The 20,262-nt window shown below is 36.5% G+C and overlaps 1 protein-coding gene across 1 annotated transcript in view; it reads left to right on the top strand.

The window, feature by feature from the left end:
• Positions 1-20,262, top strand: part of ADGRV1 (adhesion G protein-coupled receptor V1) — a 441,777-nt gene that overhangs the window by 140,746 nt on the left and 280,769 nt on the right. The window contains exons 55-63 of the mRNA XM_063456378.1: positions 2,572-2,748; positions 9,247-9,429; positions 10,307-10,486; positions 11,802-11,966; positions 13,670-13,787; positions 14,154-14,277; positions 15,419-15,557; positions 17,441-17,623; positions 18,644-18,876. Coding sequence (XP_063312448.1) covers positions 2,572-2,748; positions 9,247-9,429; positions 10,307-10,486; positions 11,802-11,966; positions 13,670-13,787; positions 14,154-14,277; positions 15,419-15,557; positions 17,441-17,623; positions 18,644-18,876 — 1,502 coding nt within the window. The remainder of the gene's footprint in view (positions 1-2,571; positions 2,749-9,246; positions 9,430-10,306; positions 10,487-11,801; positions 11,967-13,669; positions 13,788-14,153; positions 14,278-15,418; positions 15,558-17,440; positions 17,624-18,643; positions 18,877-20,262) is intronic.

Raw genomic sequence — 20,262 nt, 5'->3', positions numbered from 1 at the left:
ATCAAGACACGTTCCATTAACACCTTGGTCGGTTCAGGAGCACCCCAGGAGCGTCCGGTGTCGTCGCTGAGGGTACAAATTGCAGAAATATCTGCTTTTGTTAGAGTTCGTGCCAGAGCTCTCACTAGATGCTTCCGTCCGGCATGGTGGTCAGGCCCGCCCCCCTTTTTCTGCCTTTTTGACACACAAAGTCAGTTTGTACTGTATATTTTGCAAATCTTATGTGTGCTACGGCTGTAAAATACTTCATATGTTGCTCAGCTATGTCGTCTGAATACAGCAATACCCCCGTAGGTACCTTTGGCAGGTATATGTGATCATTGAAGGGGCACATTTGAGAAGCAGTCATTCAGTTGTTTTCTTTGAAGTTTTACACTGTGTCCATGTTCCATTTTGGAGTAGCTGGTTTGTTATTCAAACTACTTCACAAACGCATACAATTCTTTAAAGAATACACCCTGGAGTATTTCAAAAGGCATATTTTGAACCTTAGCGTGGGATCATTTTTCCGCCAGTTTGTTCCAGGTGTAGTGATAATGAGCATTTTTTTATGTATTTTGTTTACTCTTTTAAACTTTTTTATTTTTAAAACTTGTTTTTAAACTTTTTTTGGCTTATTACATTTTTTTACCAAAACTAAGGTAACTGACAAAAAGAATAATAATTATCAAATGCAGGGCTGCATCACATACAAAGGACTTAATTATACATAAAAAATACAATATGGTATGTGAGCGCTCCAAAAATAAAATACAATAAAATAGTGACCACTAAAGCACTGCACCCCAATCAATATATCAATAAAAACAAAATTGGACCTGGTAGCAACACAGGGTTAATATAAATAAAAAAGTGAATAGCATTAATAATATTGCCGTATGCCAAAAGTGTAAAACATTATTTATTGAACATAGACACAATGTAATAGCATCAAATCAATACTGCAAAAATGTATATACCGGCAACACAAAAGTCCAGAGCAGATGTTTAGAAAAAATAGACACAGTGTGGGGCCCCCTAAACACTGGTAGAATGGCTACTGGTGAAAAATTGTGCACATGTAAAAAATATACATAAAATATAAAAAAAGGAAGATAAACAGTCCCCCGGCTCCTGCACTATCCCTGTCGGGGGGAGCTCATAAACCAGCCAGGCTACCGGGTCTGGGCTAAGGGGGGTTGCAATGGGGATATCCCAGAGTAGAAAATATTATATAAATACGCTGGGGATCAGCCAGAGCAGCTTACCCTGTTCGCCCGACCTTCGAGCGAGGTGAGGGGAGCACGCCAACCCCTTAACATGAGATGTGGAAGGGTAAACGATCCAATCACAACAGCTACCACAAATCACAGCCGGACCGCAAATGAAGGACCGGAAAGGAGGTACAGCACAGAGTAACAGATAGAAGACTGTCGCTGTATTTATTAATTTTTTTTACTTTTTAAACTTTCTTAAAACTTTTTTAATGTTAACCCCTAGCTAGCCTAACACACAATTCTCCAATTCCCCACTAACTTCCACCCACCCCAGCTAGCTAAATATATAATCTTCAAATATTTAAATTAATTAATAAATTAAATGTAGCCCCTGAGGGCAGATCAGAAGTCTGTCAGAGCGATCACAGCTGCAGGGACAGCGTGATCGGGTGCCCCCAGGCCACCATGAATACTGAGGCAGACCAGAGGAGCGTTAACCCCGCGATTGCCGCGATCTGGGGTTAACTTTAGTATATGACGTAAATTTTCCATCAAGGGTCCTTAATGCAAGGACAAGCTTGACAGAAAATTTCCGTCTTTGGTCGGAAAGGGGTTAATATTGGTTTTGTATTTTATTGTATCAATGCAATGTTTTGTGGACCCAGGACATACTTGAAAACGAGAAAAATCTAAATGTATCCTTCCTAGTAAAATATTTTATAAATAAATAATAAATAATTTAAGGAACAGTGGAGGTCGGCTGCAAAGCGTTCATAATGAAAATTGCGTTTTATGGGGTTTTGATAAAAGAAAAATTGCTGGTCACATTTATATTAGTTTGGTGTGTTGAACATTCATCACCAAAGGATATTTTCTGTAGTTCATTCCCCAAATTATTATAGTTGTCTGATCAATGCCGACCCTGGTTTGGATGTCCTCCTGTGCTATAAAACTATGCAATGATACTAAAAGAGCATGTACATGTATAATATGAATTATTTTACCATCTTCAGATTTCCAGAGAAAGGGAATAAATTCAAACAAATACACGGACAGTTAATTGTGATAACTAACTTGAAAAAATTAGGGCAAAATAGTGATATGTGAATATTCTGCTGAATTCTTAGCTCTGTTATATTGGTCTGCAGTTTGCAAGTCTGCATTCAAGTCATGATCCTTAGTGTCGGTTATGTGGAAAACTAATAAAACTAATAAAATTAAACTGTGCCCAGCTTTTTTGGAGAATGTTTGTATTTAACTTCACTGACCATTATCATTACTACTACAATGCATCAAAAATTGTGATACTTTCTGATCAGATCAGAGTCATTATAAATGTCATATTCTTTCTTTCTTTTAACTTCTTGTCTTTAAGGATGACATTCCAGAACTGAATGAAGGATTTCTCCTAAATATCACCAATGTCCAGTTCACCAATTCTTCTGTCTCTAGTGGATTGCCTACATTGAAGAGACCTAGTGCCGAAATAGCTGAAGTAATTATTAATGAGAATGACGACCCAAGAGGAATTTTCCAGTTCAATGTTACTAAGGTATATTATTGTTATCATTTAAACATATTATTTATCTTTCAAGTGCAAATATATTCAAATATTTTAAATAATTAATATATATATATATATATAAATATATATATATATATATATATATATATATATATATATATATATATATATAAGTTATTATATTTCTTTATGCACTTTATTTGCCATTTTTTAATTTTCTACATTTTCAGCCCATAACAAGCTTCATCAAAACTTTTGATGACTCTTAAGACCATACCTTCCAAGAGTCCCTCTTTAGGAGGGATAGTCCATATTTTGTGCCCAAATACCTCTTTCCCTCTTTTCCATCTTATTGTCCCATTAGGAGCTCCGTATTGTGGTGTGTCTGAGTGTATAACAGAGCTCCACAGCAATAATACTCCCAGTAATGTGTCTGAGTGTATAACAGAGCTCCACAGCAATAATACTCCCATTAATGTGTCTGAGTGTATAACAGAGCTCCACAGCAATAATACTCCCAGTAATGTGTCTGAGTGTATAACAGAGCTCCACAGCAATAATACTCCCAGTAATGTGTCTGAGTGTATAACAGAGCTCCACAGCAATAATACTCCCAGTAATGTGTCTGAGTGTATAACAGAGCTCCACAGCAATAATACTCCCATTAATGTGTCTGAGTGTATAACAGAGCTCCACAGCAATAATACTCCCAGTAATGTGTCTGAGTGTATAACAGAGCTCCACAGCAATAATACTCCCAGTAATGTGTCTGAGTGTATAACAGAGCTCCACAGCAATAATACTCCCAGTAATGTGTCTGAGTGTATAACAGAGCTCCACAGCAATAATACTCCCAGTAATGTGTCTGAGTGTATAACAGAGCTCCACAGCAATAATACTCCCAGTAATGTGTCTGAGTGTGTAACAGAGCCCCACAGCAATAATACTCCCATTAATGTGTCTGAGTGTATAACAGAGCTCCACAGCAATAATACTCCCATTAATGTGTCTGAGTGTATAACAGAGCTCCACAGCAATAATACTCCCAGTAATGTGTCTGAGTGTATAACAGAGCTCCACAGCAATAATACTCCCAGTAATGTGTCTGAGTGTATAACAGAGCTCCACAGCAATAATACTCCCAGTAATGTGTCTGAGTGTATAACAGAGCTCCACAGCAATAATACTCCCAGTAATGTGTCTGAGTGTATAACAGAGCTCCACAGCAATAATACTCCCAGTAATGTGTCTGAGTGTGTAACAGAGCCCCACAGCAATAATACTCCCAGTAATGTGTCTGAGTGTATAACAGAGCTCCACAGCAATAATACTCCCAGTAATGTGTCTGAGTGTATAACAGAGCTCCACAGCAATAATACTCCCAGTAATGTGTCTGAGTGTATAACAGAGCTCCACAGCAATAATACTCCCAGTAATGTGTCTGAGTGTATACCAGAGCTCCACAGCAATAATACTCCCAGTAATGTGTCTGAGTGTATACCAGAGCTCCACAGCAATAATACTCCCAGTAATGTGTCTGAGTGCATAACAGAGCTCCACAGCAATAATACTCCCAGTAATGTGTCTGAGTGCATAACAGAGCTCCACAGCAATAATACTCCCAGTAATGTGTCTGAGTGTATAACAAAGCTCCACAGCAATAATACTCCCAGTAATGTGTCTGAATGTATAACAGAGCTCCACAGCAATAATACTCCCAGTAATGTGTCTGAGTGTATAACAGAGCTCCACAGCAATAATACTCCCAGTAATGTGTCTGGGTGTATAACAGAGCTCCACAGCAATAATACTCCCAGTAATGTGTCTGAGTGCATAACAGAGCTCCACAGCAATAATACTCCCAGTAATGTGTCTGAGTGTATACCAGAGCTCCACAGCAATAATACTCCCAGTAATGTGTCTGAGTGTATAACAGAGCTCCACAGCAATAATACTACCAGTAATGTGTCTGAGTGCATAACAGAGCTCCACAGCAATAATACTCCCAGTAATGTGTCTGAGTGTATAACAAAGCTCCACAGCAATAATACTCCCAGTAATGTGTCTGAATGTATAACAGAGCTCCACAGCAATAATACTCCCAGTAATGTGTCTGAGTGTATAACAGAGCTCCACAGCAATAATACTCTCAGTAATGTGTCTGAGTGTATAACAGAGCTCCACAGCAATGATACTCCCAGTAATGTGTCTGAGTGTATAACAGAGCTCCACAGCAATAATACTCCCAGTAATGTGTCTGAGTGTATAACAGAGCTCCACAGCAATAATACTCCCAGTAACGTGTCTGAGTGTATACCAGAGCTCCACAGCAATAATACTCCCAGTAATGTGTCTGAGTGTATAACAGAGCTCCACAGCAATAATACTCCCAGTAATGTGTCTGAGTGTATAACAGAGCTCCACAGCAATAATACTCCCATTAATGTGTCTGAGTGTATAACAGAGCTCCACAGCAATAATACTCCCAGTAATGTGTCTGAGTGTATAACAGAGCTCCACAGCAATAATACTCCCAGTAATGTGTCTGAGTGTATAACAGAGCTCCACAGCAATAATACTCCCAGTAATGTGTCTGAGTGTATAACAGAGCTCCACAGCAATAATACTCCCATTAATGTGTCTGAGTGTATAACAGAGCTCCACAGCAATAATACTCCCAGTAATGTGTCTGAGTGTATAACAGAGCTCCACAGCAATAATACTCCCAGTAATGTGTCTGAGTGTATAACAGAGCTCCACAGCAATAATACTCCCAGTAATGTGTCTGAGTGTATAACAGAGCTCCACAGCAATAATACTCCCAGTAATGTGTCTGAGTGTATAACAGAGCTCCACAGCAATAATACTCCCAGTAATGTGTCTGAGTGTGTAACAGAGCCCCACAGCAATAATACTCCCAGTAATGTGTCTGAGTGTATAACAGAGCTCCACAGCAATAATACTCCCAGTAATGTGTCTGAGTGTATAACAGAGCTCCACAGCAATAATACTCCCAGTAATGTGTCTGAGTGTATAACAGAGCTCCACGGCAATAATACTCCCAGTAATGTGTCTGAGTGTATACCAGAGCTCCACAGCAATAATACTCCCAGTAATGTGTCTGAGTGTATACCAGAGCTCCACAGCAATAATACTCCCAGTAATGTGTCTGAGTGCATAACAGAGCTCCACAGCAATAATACTCCCAGTAATGTGTCTGAGTGCATAACAGAGCTCCACAGCAATAATACTCCCAGTAATGTGTCTGAGTGTATAACAAAGCTCCACAGCAATAATACTCCCAGTAATGTGTCTGAATGTATAACAGAGCTCCACAGCAATAATACTCCCAGTAATGTGTCTGAGTGTATAACAGAGCTCCACAGCAATAATACTCCCAGTAATGTGTCTGGGTGTATAACAGAGCTCCACAGCAATAATACTCCCAGTAATGTGTCTGAGTGTATAACAGAGCTCTACAGCAATAATACTCCCAGTAATGTGTCTGAGTGTATACCAGAGCTCCACAGCAATAATACTCCCAGTAATGTGTCTGAGTGTATAACAGAGCTTCACAGCAATAATACTACCAGTAATGTGTCTGAGTGCATAACAGAGCTCCACAGCAATAATACTCCCAGTAATGTGTCTGAGTGTATAACAAAGCTCCACAGCAATAATACTCCCAGTAATGTGTCTGAATGTATAACAGAGCTCCACAGCAATAATACTCCCAGTAATGTGTCTGAGTGTATAACAGAGCTCCACAGCAATAATACTCTCAGTAATGTGTCTGAGTGTATAACAGAGCTCCACAGCAATAATACTCTCAGTAATGTGTCTGAGTGTATAACAGAGCTCCACAGCAATGATACTCCCAGTAATGTGTCTGAGTGTATAACAGAGCTCCACAGCAATAATACTCCCAGTAATGTGTCTGAGTGTATAACAGAGCTCCACAGCAATAATACTCCCAGTAACGTGTCTGAGTGTATACCAGAGCTCCACAGCAATAATACTCCCAGTAATGTGTCTGAGTGTATAACAGAGCTCAACAGCAATAATACTCCCAGTAATGTGTCTGAGTGCATAACAGAGCTCCACAGCAATAATACTCCCAGTAATGTGTCTGAATGTATAACAGAGCTCCACAGCAATAATACTCCCAGTAATGTGTCTGAGTGTATAACAGAGCTCAACAGCAATAATACTCCCAGTAATGTGTCTGAGTGTATAACAAAGCTCCACAGCAATAATACTCCCAGTAATGTGTCTGAATGTATAACAGAGCTCCACAGCAATAATACTCCCAGTAATGTGTCTGAGTGTATAACAGAGCTCCACAGCAATAATACTCCCAGTAATGTGTCTGAGTGTATAACAGAGCTCCACAGCAATAATACTCCCAGTAATGTGTCTGAGTGTATAACAGAGCTCCACAGCAATAATACTCCCAGTAATGTGTCTGAGTGTATACCAGAGCTCCACAGCAATAATACTCCCAGTAATGTGTCTGAGTGTATAACAGAGCTCCACAGCAATAATACTACCAGTAATGTGTCTGAGTGCATAACAGAGCTCCACAGCAATAATACTCCCAGTAATGTGTCTGAGTGTATAACAAAGCTCCACAGCAATAATACTCCCAGTAATGTGTCTGAATGTATAACAGAGCTCCACAGCAATAATACTCCCAGTAATGTGTCTGAGTGTATAACAGAGCTCCACAGCAATAATACTCTCAGTAATGTGTCTGAGTGTATAACAGAGCTCCACAGCAATGATACTCCCAGTAATGTGTCTGAGTGTATAACAGAGCTCCACAGCAATAATACTCCCAGTAATGTGTCTGAGTGTATAACAGAGCTCCACAGCAATAATACTCCCAGTAACGTGTCTGAGTGTATACCAGAGCTCCACAGCAATAATACTCCCAGTAATGTGTCTGAGTGTATAACAGAGCTCCACAGCAATAATACTCCCAGTAATGTGTCTGAGTGCATAACAGAGCTCCACAGCAATAATACTCCCAGTAATGTGTCTGAGTGTATACCAGACCTCCACAGCAATAATACTCCCAGTAATGTGTCTGAGTGTATAACAGAGCTCCACAGCAATAATACTCCCAGTAATGTGTCTGAGTGTATACCAGACCTCCACAGCAATAATACTCCCAGTAATGTGTCTGAGTGTATAACAGAGCTCCACAGTAATAATACTCCCAGTAATGTGTCTGAATGTATAACAGAGCTCCACAGCAATAATACTCCCAGTAATGTGTCTGAGTGTATAACAGAGCTCCACAGCAATAATACTCCCAGTAATGTGTCTGAGTGTATAACAGAGCTCCACAGCAATAATACTCCCAGTAATGTGTCTGAATGTATAACAGAGCTCCACAGCAATAATACTCCCAGTAATGTGTCTGAGTGTATAACAGAGCTCCACAGTAATAATACTCCCAGTAATGTGTCTGAATGTATAACAGAGCTCCACAGCAATAATACTCCCAGTAATGTGTCTGAGTGTATAACAGAGCTCCACAGCAATAATACTCCCAGTAATGTGTCTGAATGTATAACAGAGCTCCACAGCAATAATACTCCCAGTAATGTGTCTGAGTGTATAACAGAGCTCCACAGTAATAATACTCCCAGTAATGTGTCTGAATGTATAACAGAGCTCCACAGCAATAATACTCCCAGTAATGTGTCTGAGTGTATAACAGAGCTCCACAGCAATAATACTCCCAGTAATGTGTCTGAATGTATAACAGAGCTCCACAGCAATAATACTCCCAGTAATGTGTCTTTAAACTACAATAAATATGTTTAGAAAAAGAGTCTGTGCAAATAAGGTACATTGTTCTTGTTTTAAATTACAGCTTAGTTGCATAAATTATTTATGTAAGCCACATAAAATGTCTCGGAACAGGCTCGCCACCGCCACACCTGCCACACCCCCACTCACACCCTAAAAATGAAAGTGTCCCTATTTGACCATTTGAAATGTTGAGAGGTATACTTAAGACACTCATATACACTCGATAAACCCCACACAAACACTACATACACAGAGCCATATAGATTTCTATCCTAAACAACATTTTGCAGTTTCAAGGCGAAAATATACATAGGCCAAAATTTGGCAGATTTTCCTGCTTAACCATCTGTCCTAAATTTTTAAATATAATATTCCATTTAATAAATTCAACCAACACTATTTAATAAACACTGTTTATAAACCAGTAAGAATACAAATACTTTTTATTTAAAATAAAAGCATATACAACTCTTAAAAGAATAAACCATAAAAAAATCACTATAAAGCCATTTTATGCCTGTTAACGAATATTCCCTTTTTCACACAAACCGTTCAGTTTACCACCAGCTGTTAAAGAGAATAATTACATGCCTAGAATTGCTATATTAGCCCTTGTTGTTTTACTGACATGGAAATTAAATTGTTTATATTCTCAGAATAAATATATCTCGTTTTTTTTTTATCCATCACTCTTCTTCGCAGGACAAAAGTGGAGCTGTAATTGGCTTTGAAGTACCTGCCCCACAAAATGTCCTTAGACTTCCTGTAATCAGATTAGCAGGAAAGTTTGGACCAGTGTCTGTTTATTGGGAAGCCAACTCCATCACAGCAACTAACGATGACTTCACACCACCTTCTGGGAACATTACATTTTCTGATGGACAAGTAGGAAATATATTCATATTTTGTGGGTTTATTTTTTTTTTTTTTTTTTTTTTAATTCTGAATTGTCAGGAATTTTTGTTTTGAATCTTAAAGTCAGTTAGAATTCCCTTTGAATTCCCTACATTTCCCACCAAATAAGCCTGATAGACAAAGCAATGTTAGAGGTGAATGACATGAAGATTGAAGTATGAATTTGTTTTCTACTTATGTGAGATGCTCATTTCATCCATTCATTGTGCTAGAAAATGACATAATATTTTTATAACTTTCCCTATGATTCTAGCATGTTTATGCCTGTTTGCTATGCATCGTATTACATTCTACATCCTTTTCCTGCCCTCGCTAGCACAGAGTTAAGCTTGATATTCCCTCTGTTTTGGTTTCAGGTTTCTATTGAGGTGTTGTTTGATATTTAGTAATACCTCCCTATATTCTTATGACATGTATTCTAGTTTATGTATCCGCAAGACATTGTAGATGTAGATCATGTATGGTGATTGTATGTACTTGAAAATAAGGCATTCTGTGGTTGATTAGTGTAAATATACACAGAACAAATCATTCAGAAATCTTTGATTTCTAACATATTTATAACTTTGTAGCCAACGTTAGTAAGATGTAGCAAGAACCCCAAGTACATCCCTGCCATCCTTGCTTGGAGTTAGGTACATGTGCATTTCAATATGTCTGGCTCACAGGTACCTAAATGAAATGCACTATGCCCACACTGTCTTACTTATCTTACTATCTGATTTTTGGGTCATCATCCTATTTAACAATTTAGACATGGCCATTTTTTTTTTTTATTTGAGTCAGGATACATACTAATGGTGAATAATTTTAATGTATATTTGACTGATTCACTATTTTCATGCAGGCATTGGGAGTTATAGAGATATTCATAGTGGACGATACAATCATTGAATATCTGGAGACATTCAGTGTCTCGCTGAGATACCTTACAAATGGTGCCAAATTTGGAAATGAAACATCAGTCCTCGTTAATATTCCACCTAACGATTCACCGTTAGGCCTGTTTGGCTTTGAGAAAACCACGGTATGTATTTAATAATCATATAACAACTAATTTTAAACAACAGAACATACGAACAAACGCATTGTGCAAAAATGTATGAACATGAATTTTTTAAATTTGATCATATATTTAATTTATTTATTCATATCATAATTTATTTACAATACATATACAATATATACTGAAATTGTTGGGGGACAAGAGTCTAATAGATGGCTTGGTTCGTTGATGGATAGAGTCCAAACCTGACAGCTCTGGAATTAGCTATTTTCTGGATAATAAACTGCAATACAAAGCAGAATTTCTGGAAATCATAGATTGGAAGCTGCCGGTTTAGGTATCCATGGGTGTAAAAGAACATGTGCGTGGAATTGCCCAATCTCCCACACCTGTATTTCATTAACTGCAAGCTATACAGTTAGGAGAGGAAACTTATTAGCGTAATAAATAGAAGAATCTCAATTATAATGAATTTAATACTTAGTTATTAAGGGATAACAAACTACTAGCTTGCCAGATGTAATAATATAGTTACATCCAACCATCCCTAGTTATAGAGTCAAGAGTAAATTGCTAGTTAGAGATTGTTGGACTTGTAGTTCAAAGCAATTAGAGAGGTACCTGATGATATTCACCTTACATAGAACAACTTACGTGGTTTTAAAAAAAGGTGCTAGCACCGGTTTTACCATTAACAGAGCAGAGGGTATGTGTTAAATAGATAATAGATGTTGTTTTATAACATGTCATCAGACATTCATGCATTTCAAATAATAGCACAACGTTGATATCACTCTAAATGACTGATTGGGAACTGTTTTCATTTTTAAAGTCATCAAAAAAAATTCAATTTTATTAGTAAAATTGACAGAAGGGAACTTAATTATACTACAAACTTTTAAGATATTTCGATGAGCATCAAATTATTCACTATAGAACAAGATTCTAATATGTTACTTTGATGAGAAGGATGAGTTGGAATTGCAGGTCAGTGTAGGTACTAAGTGTTTTACTGAAGGAACAATCAGGCAACCGCTAGAACAGTCTCCAAATTATTCTTACGTTAGAAATGTCCTGATTGATTCTACTATATTTAAGTTAAAAATGTGAGGTATTTTAATGAGTATTAAGAAATACATCTTAATAATGTCTCTATAGTTACGTACCATGGTTTAATATAAAGGGGATGCTTTGGACTTTATTTATAATATGTCTGGATTAATTATTCGGCCCATCACGGGTAAATATATCTTGTTAAAGAGATCCTTAGAGGATGTTTATGGGTTAATTGTATTAATTGTTTTTTCTTTCACTTTCATTCTTTTATTTTATTAAGGTTTACTGCAAAGAACCGCAGTTTATAGATGGACAAGATGGACAGTTAAATTTGACTGTGGTCAGGAGCCCCGGTGGACGTGGTTCAGTAAACATTATCTGGATCATTGAGGAAGCAGCAAAATATGACATCAGACCATTAAATGGCACGTTGGCGTTTAATGAGGTAAGGTGGTTATCTTTTTAAAGATGGATTGTCACTTCCTTGAACGTGGCTGTTCTTCAACCCCTAAAGCACTGTTGAAGTATTTACTGAAGTAATGTGAGCAGTGGAGGTAAGTATAACACACGTACCTACATAGGTCTGCCATTTTCTGAGTGATATCATTGCATTATATGTTCTTTGGTATCTGCTGAGAAATATAAACGCATGGCACCACACGATTATATTAATAACATTTAAGTACAGCACAACCCATTGCTAATTCTTAGTTATTTATCGAGTTGTGCAAAACCCCCAGATGTGATAGTGATGAATTAACATTGAAGGATAATATTTTAGAAATTACCCAAAATGACTTTGTGAAAGAAATCTTGGGAATTTCTAAATGACCAAGCATCCAAAATTAAGCCGATTTCAATGATAAATGTATAATCATGTTTTAGTCTAAAACTGTTCCAGCTTTGTCTTGCTAAACATTTCCTATTTTTAGTTTGAAGATAATCTACTAGTTTTTTACTATAACATTTGGGTCCTTCAAAGAGGATAGGATAATTACGTTTTGTAGTTGTAAATGGAAATAGGTTTAAGTGCATAAGTGTGTGGTCCAGTCTGAGTTGGCAACAAGAGACCAGTGAAGGTCAAGCAGTTGAGAAAGTCAGTGACAAGGCAGGAATGTGATGCACACCTCTGCTAGCTTTGGAAGCATAATATTCACAAACCAGGTTAAAGCTTGAGGATATGGACAAAGAGAAACAGGAAGCATGGAGACACTGACAAGGCTTCAGCAACGCAGACACAAATATCTAAAGAGAAGTTTGAAAGCAGAGGAAGGAACAATGGGCCAAAGAAACAAAGTCATTCAAGTCAGAAAAGTGGATATAAAACCTCTAAGAACACTTAGATTTACTAGATTTGAACTATTGTTCAACCTGGAGGTGCATGAGTCTCATAGAGAAGCACGGGATTGCTACAAATGAACCATAGGTCCTAGTGTTTATCTGTGAGAATCATCAGATCGACAGAGGTCAAAGGTATTGATCATCTCACTAAGAGGGCTGAGACTTTCTTGGTGCTGGAAGAAAAAATAAGTAACGTTCTGTATTAAAAACAAAACAAAAAAAAACCTGCTCCAATTATAAAAATAAGTATATTTAATCTAATCTTTGGAGAGTTTCTTTAAACATTCATGTAAGAACCCAACTGCCGCCATAGTACATAATTAATAAACATCAGCAACCTTTACCTTTCTGATTATCATATCCTAAAACTTGATTCTATCTATGCAGTCTTTCAATGAATCCTATTTTTATTATATTTACTATACGTTTGTAATAACATTGTTTGCGAAATAGTTGTGTCTAATGTTACACGTGTTCTTGTGTAACTCCATATACGGAGGTGTCTTCCATTGGGTAAAGCAATGATTGCAAACGGAGTCCTAGACAATACATTGTGTGCCCACATATTATAAATGTGGCACAAGATGATGGAACATGTGCTTTCACTCAAGATCTGACCATTTATTTGACATTAATAGAACAGAAACGAATGATGGTGGGAATGGAAGTTGCACGCACAAACACTCATCGACCATCAGGAACTCATAAAAAAAACATACATGTTTTTGTTTAATATTCAACAGCATCCTTTTCTAGCAAATATTTTCCCCCGTTTTTTTTAATGCTTACATTACTTTTTTTTTTCAGAGTGACATGATGAAATCATTTATTTTGCAAGTAATTCAAGATGGTTTACTGGAAGGCGAGGAGCAATATCGCGTGCAGCTCATTTCACTTGACTATTCAGTGATTTCCCCAATAGATGGCAAGTCAAACCTTTTGTTGTTAAATGTACATTTTCTGGTTGAAACTTAAAAAAAATTAACTGGACTTGCATATATATATAATATACAAATTATGGATCAACAGATATTACACAGTAGAAAGTTCTATAATATTATATGAATCCTGTGCTTGTAGATAGTATTATATAATTATTCTGTTTTTCTAGAACCTTTTAGCCAAGATAAGGTATCAGTAGTTTGCATGACATTATTTTTTCATATATATATAGTAGTGTGTATATTATTTTGTTATTCTATATACACCATTTTATTTTGTGTATTATATTTCTTTACATTTTGAGATAAAATGCTTCACCGTTGCAGTAACAATTTGTATTTTCTTGTAGGTATTGCTACTGTTATCATATCTGGGGATGCTGGAGCCTCTGGTGTGGTTGGGATAGCACCAACGTCTCAACATATTCTCATTGGAGAACCTTCTGAAAACTATAATGGAACTGCCCATATTAGGTATAACATGGATGAGATATCAAGCATACTGCAATATGTTGATACAAATAAAATGTCTGAAAATGTTAAGGAAAGCATACAATGAAAATTTGCATTTACAATACAGAAAGGTCTTATTTGCTGATCATCCCACATAAGGAGTGTTATTTATAACTATAATATATACTATACTAAAACAAGGTTTTAAAAGGTTAACACATTTAAACCTCTTTAGTTTAGAAAAACATTACCTCAGAGGGGATGTGATAACATTATACAAATATATTCGGGGCCATTTTGTGGAAGTCTATTCATAAACGGACTTTACATAGGACACGAGGTCATGCGTTTAGACTGGAAGAAGAACTATTTCATCTAAGGCTAAGAAAAGGGTTTTTTTTACTGTAAGAACAATCAGGATGTGGAATTCTCTGCCTGAAGAAGTGGTTTTTATCAGAGTCCATACAGATGTTCAAACAGCAACTAGATGCATACTTGCAAAAACAGAATATTCAAGGATATAATCTTTCAATGTAGGGTAATAGCTTCTTGATCCAAGGATAAATCTGACTGCCATTCTGGGGTCAAGAAGGATTGATTTTTTCCTAGTTTGTTGCAAAATTGGAAGTGCTTCAAACTGGTTTTTTTTGTGGCTTCTTTTGGATCAACAGCAAAAAACAAATGTGAGGAAGGCTGAACTTGATGGACGCAAGTCTCTTTTCAGCTATGTAACTATGTAACTATATAGTAGCTATATAGTAACTATCAGCTGCTATCAGCGTATTGAGTATTTTATTCTGTGTCTGGGGCTAAATTTCTCAACTGATAAACCCACACTGGTCAAATGTTAATGGTTGAATGGTAAGAAGGACAGTTCATCCCCTAAAGTATCCTTTTGTAATAAAACATTTCTAATTGATAACTGTAAACAATTCAACATACATGCACATTATGTATTATCTATATTCCCCAGCATATTTTCTAATTATTATAAAAGATTCCTTTTAAGATAATCTACATACATTTGATAAATAATGGAGGTAGTAACTGATTAGCTTTAATAATTATAAATTAAAGTTTTTAGGTTTTTTTTCTGTTCAAGTTTTACATTTTAAATAAAAAAAATATATATATAGTTATTTTAGTTCATTTTTTTTCTTAGCCTCATTCGTGGTCCTGGAATATTTGGAGAGATCACAGTGTATTGGAATATTACGCCGGCATATTTGGACGGGTTTGTTGAAATATCGGGGGTATTAACAATGAGGGACCGACAATCTGCGGCTGTTGTCACTATACAGGTATGTGTATTATCGTATACATATGTCACACGTATGTGACAAACAGTGCTATCACTTGAAAAATTGTAAAGTGCTGCCGAATAAGTTGGCATTTTATAAATGCCAATAGTAATAATAATTATTTAAAGCGCCATATACAGTATCCACAGTAGCCATTCTTAAATGGTTTGATTACTTATTCTGGGAGGATTCCACGCCACTCCTGACACAATAGCCACAAGAGGAGACTGTTGTAGTTATGGTACTTAGAGTGTTCCTTTAATTATGGTATTAGAGTTACCTGACTGAAGTTGTAAAGACATGCAGATATGGCTTGTTTATACTTTGAAAATATGTAGTTTACAATGTCTTGCAAGAGTACCCCACTCATTCACATTTTGTTGTATGGAACCTGTAATTAAAATGTATTTTATTTCCCAATATTTCTACAAAGAATTAAGAAATGAATTTGTTTTTAAAGATCTGAATTAAAATTTGTATGTATGTGCTAACTAGTATTTCTGCAATAAAAGGGACACTATAGACACCAAAACAACTTTGGCTTAATGAAGCAGTTTTGGTGTATAGATCATGCCTCTGAAGTATCACTGCTCAATACTCTGCCATTTATGAGTTAATTCACTTTTGTTACTGTTTATGCAGCCCTAACCACACCTCCACTGGCTGTGATTCATACAGCCTGCATGAATTTTATTTTCCTTTTCAATCAGATATTAACTTACTTTAGAAGTTTTTATCACCTGCTTTGTAAATTGAACTTTAATCATATACAGGAGGCTCCTGTAAGGTCTCGCAAACTATTTGCAGTGCATGAGTTAAGAAATTGTAGTTTAAACAGATTGTATGTAAAGGAAGTATAAGCATTAGATCTCTCTTCACAGGAAGTGTTTAGGAAGGCAGTGCAAGTCACATGCAGGAAGATGTGACTAGGGCTGCATAGACAAAGTGATTTGTGTATTCTGGTAGCTTGCATGGTTGCCCCGCAATAGAGCACCAGAGCTCCTGCCGGGCTAACCCCCACCGGCAAGAGGGGGGACAGGAAAATGTCACGCCCTCACTCACTCCAGTCGTGGACCCCCTCCATCTGCATCCACGTGTAGGCCAAAACTCAGCGTCAGGGCTATACCTCCCACCGGGCTGCCAAATGCTTCTGAATGTGTCTCAGGAAGGTGCTCAAGATATCTACCGCTGGTGGGGCAGGTTGCACAGTCAAAACGTTAGTACTTTTCTTCAATTTAGAGATTTTCGTCCAGAGCTCACTCCAAGTGCGACCGCTTAGCATGGCGGTCAGGCCCCTGCCCCCATAAACAAAGTGATTTAACTCCTAAATGGCAGAGAATTAAGCATTGAGACTGCAGCGACTTGGTCCATACACTGAAAAGCTTAATTAAGCTAAAGCGGTTTTGGTGACTATAGTGTCCCTTTATTAATTCCACTTGCAATCTATGCAGCTGTTTTTGTGTGCAATAAATCGAGCTATCTAATATGTATTATTATTATTTTATTTTATTATTATTATTATTATTATTATGATTATTATTACTATTATAGATATTAACATTACATTAGTGAAAGGGTAAAAAGTGTCAATGTTCTTCAAGTTTTTTTTGGTAGCAGTTTCATCTGTTTGGAACTTTACCTAGACTGATATTTGAACAAATGTACTATAAAGCAAGGGGAATATACTTTGCTCCAGTAAAGGTCTTTAACAATGTATCCAGACTTAGTGATGAGAATAGCTGAACAAATGTACTTATAGAGAGACGTTCTGACAAAAGTTATTGTAATCTCTAATTACAGGAATGGTGTGCTGGACATAATAAACTCATAATTTATGTCTGCTATTATTATTATTATTATTATTTAATTTGTTTCTTTCTCAGGCTGTGGATGATGACATCCCAGAGGAGAAAAGCTACTATCAGTTTCAACTTAGTAAAATAATCGGAGCAACTATAAATGAATCCAGTAGATTTGCAAACATCACAGTGGCTTCCAGCGACCATCCTTATGGGCACTTTGAGTTTTCACAGACACTACTGCAAATTTCAGAAGATAACACATGGGTATGAAGTCATCACATTGCTCTGTACACCAGGCAACTCGGCTGTTTTTCAAGAACATCTTTAAAAATAAAATGTGCAATTCTCTTTTCCTAATATACCCCAATTCCTAGATTAGCTGCAGCCTGATGTTCAGCCCAGTTGTGTACATACAGCCCATGTGCCCATTAATTTAAGCCAAAAATTGATCTGACACATATTGCTTTCTCTGTTAGTATAATATAAATGCAATCCCTTTCGAGGTACTATAGAGACTACATTAATAGGATCCACTAATGCACCCACTAAAGTCATTGTTCAAACCCAAGAATCCCAAGTTCAATTCCTAGAAGACAACTCAATCTTTCACCATGCTAAGGTTGATAAAGTTAGTAGCGTTGAGATTAGTAATAAAGCCTTCTGATTCTTGTGAGATACCTGTAAATCAGAGATAACATCATTGCATTCTCTGAAAAAAAAATGATTATGTGATTTTATTTTTATTAAATCTGAAGGAATTGCAACTTCAGGACTGGGTTTAACATGACTCAAGTGTCCATAATGTTAGTTCCCGGGAATATAAATGTTGGCTTAAATATCTTCCATATTATTTCTCTGGCCCATCTTGCAAATCCATTCCTAAACAAAATTGTTTATATTTGCCTATTTTCTTTTTCCTGATACTTGGTAATAAAGAACTATACAACTCAATAAACTAATACACTGACACATAAATACAGACACACCAAAATGTGTTTTTCTTTGTAATTTATTCTCTTACTTTACTTGAACTGGTAATCAGAGAAATGACCATGCATGAAAAAATGAAATTACAGCATACATAAAGAGAATTGGTATGAATGTAAAAAAGCAGCATTAAATCTGTTTGATTTGCCCAAATGCTCATTTTATTTGCTATTTTAAATTAAATTACATGTCAAAAAGTTATGGAGCTGAAATATAATTTCCTAAACTTTAAGTACAGAACATCTCATGATCATGTTCTTTTATGGCTCATTTTATCTCTTTTTTTTTTTTTAACAGGTTAATGTCACAGTGGTACGTGTTGGTGGTAGATACGGAGATGTTCAAGTTACCTATGAAACCCAAAATGGATCAGCATTGTCGGATGTGGATTTCGTAAAGTTTTCGGGGAGTCTTCTGTTCAAACCAAATGAAACAATGAGAAGTGTGTCAATTGAAATAAAAAATGATGTTATCCCAGAAGGCCCTGAAGATTTTTTTGTTATCCTTTCTGAAGTGAAACTTTTGGGAAGGTACGCAAGTGCATATATTGTCTAACTGATGTAGGCCAAGTTTAGCATTTGTGTGTGTAGTGTGAACATGCATGTTTGTCTTTGGTCTGATTTCTCTGCCAGTGAGTGACTACAGTGGGATTCTAAGTAAGCGCTTAACTGTTTTAGACTTTTTTTTAATTGATCCCCAGAACAATATGTTTTAAAATATTTAGCCACGAGTGAAGGAATGCACTGTATAAATGTTGTGTTTCTTCCTAGTGGCATTTTCTAAAGTGGCTTATAAATTCACCTTTTTATCTTTTACTTATTCACTGTATACCTCACTTGTTGAACATTATAATGCCCTACCTTCATATCTGGTAATGTTCTAAATAATATAGCAATGCACGTGTATCATAAATCTCCTTTGAATTACTCCATCAGTAGGGACGTCGCATTGCAAGTTTTTGTCCTTTGTATTTAGGGGGTCATGCTAATAACTGTACCTCTGATCTGGAATAATAAACTCATATTCTAGGAAAAATATTGTAATGTGGTAAACTCACTACAAACAAGCAAAGCCATACTCTCTATATACTCTTAATATGCAAATTTTCCATAATTTCAATCTATTATTATTTATAGAGCCCCACTGTATTTCACGGTTCTTTGCAAAAAAAGTGTACAGATTAATAGAAAATAGCAAATACCAAATTCAGCTGAACATAAACGAGTGGTATGGAAGGTCCGGCTCAAGCCATCTTAGAATCTAGGCAAATTGGAATATGAATCTGTGTATGTATTAACTTGGTAGAAGTGGCTTAGTCTCAAATCTTTATTTGTTGTACAGTGTTTGCTATTGTAGCCTTTGAGTGTTTTTTTTTTCTGTTTGTTTTGATGGGTTAGCTATTGTTCAGGCTCGGATCACTGTGTTTGCCGATCAGTGTCTTAGCTTCTGAAAATTAATTTACTGGCTCCTCAGCCATTGTTCAGGCTGACATCTGTATGTTTACTGATCACTTAGAAGACGTTCAGCCTATACTAATACTCAGATCTGTATGTCTACTGATCATTTAGAACTGATGAATGATTATTCATTGCTTGCTGAACGATTATCAAATTATCGCTTATTCAGGCTCTGATCTGTATGTTCACTGACAAATTATAATTGGTCCTGCCTCAGATGTGTTCCTTTTCTAAAAATGTTGCCATTTTCCTGACTCGATTTACGTGATTGCTAACCGGTTACTCACTATTAATGTTTAGATTTGTATGCTTGCTTACCAGTTAGAATTGGTTCAGCCTCAGATCTGTTTGTTCTAATACCATCTTGTCATTCCTCAGGTTTTTATTGCAATATACAAACAAACACACTTAGGGATACAGCTGATTTATTTCTAAAAATAAATTGACAAATAAAACAAA

Source organism: Pelobates fuscus, chromosome 5, assembly GCF_036172605.1.
Source record: "Pelobates fuscus isolate aPelFus1 chromosome 5, aPelFus1.pri, whole genome shotgun sequence".
In the NCBI taxonomy this organism is placed as follows: domain Eukaryota; kingdom Metazoa; phylum Chordata; class Amphibia; order Anura; family Pelobatidae; genus Pelobates; species Pelobates fuscus.
Note: the sequence above shows the minus strand (reverse complement) of the source record. Positions and strands in the feature narration are given on the sequence as shown.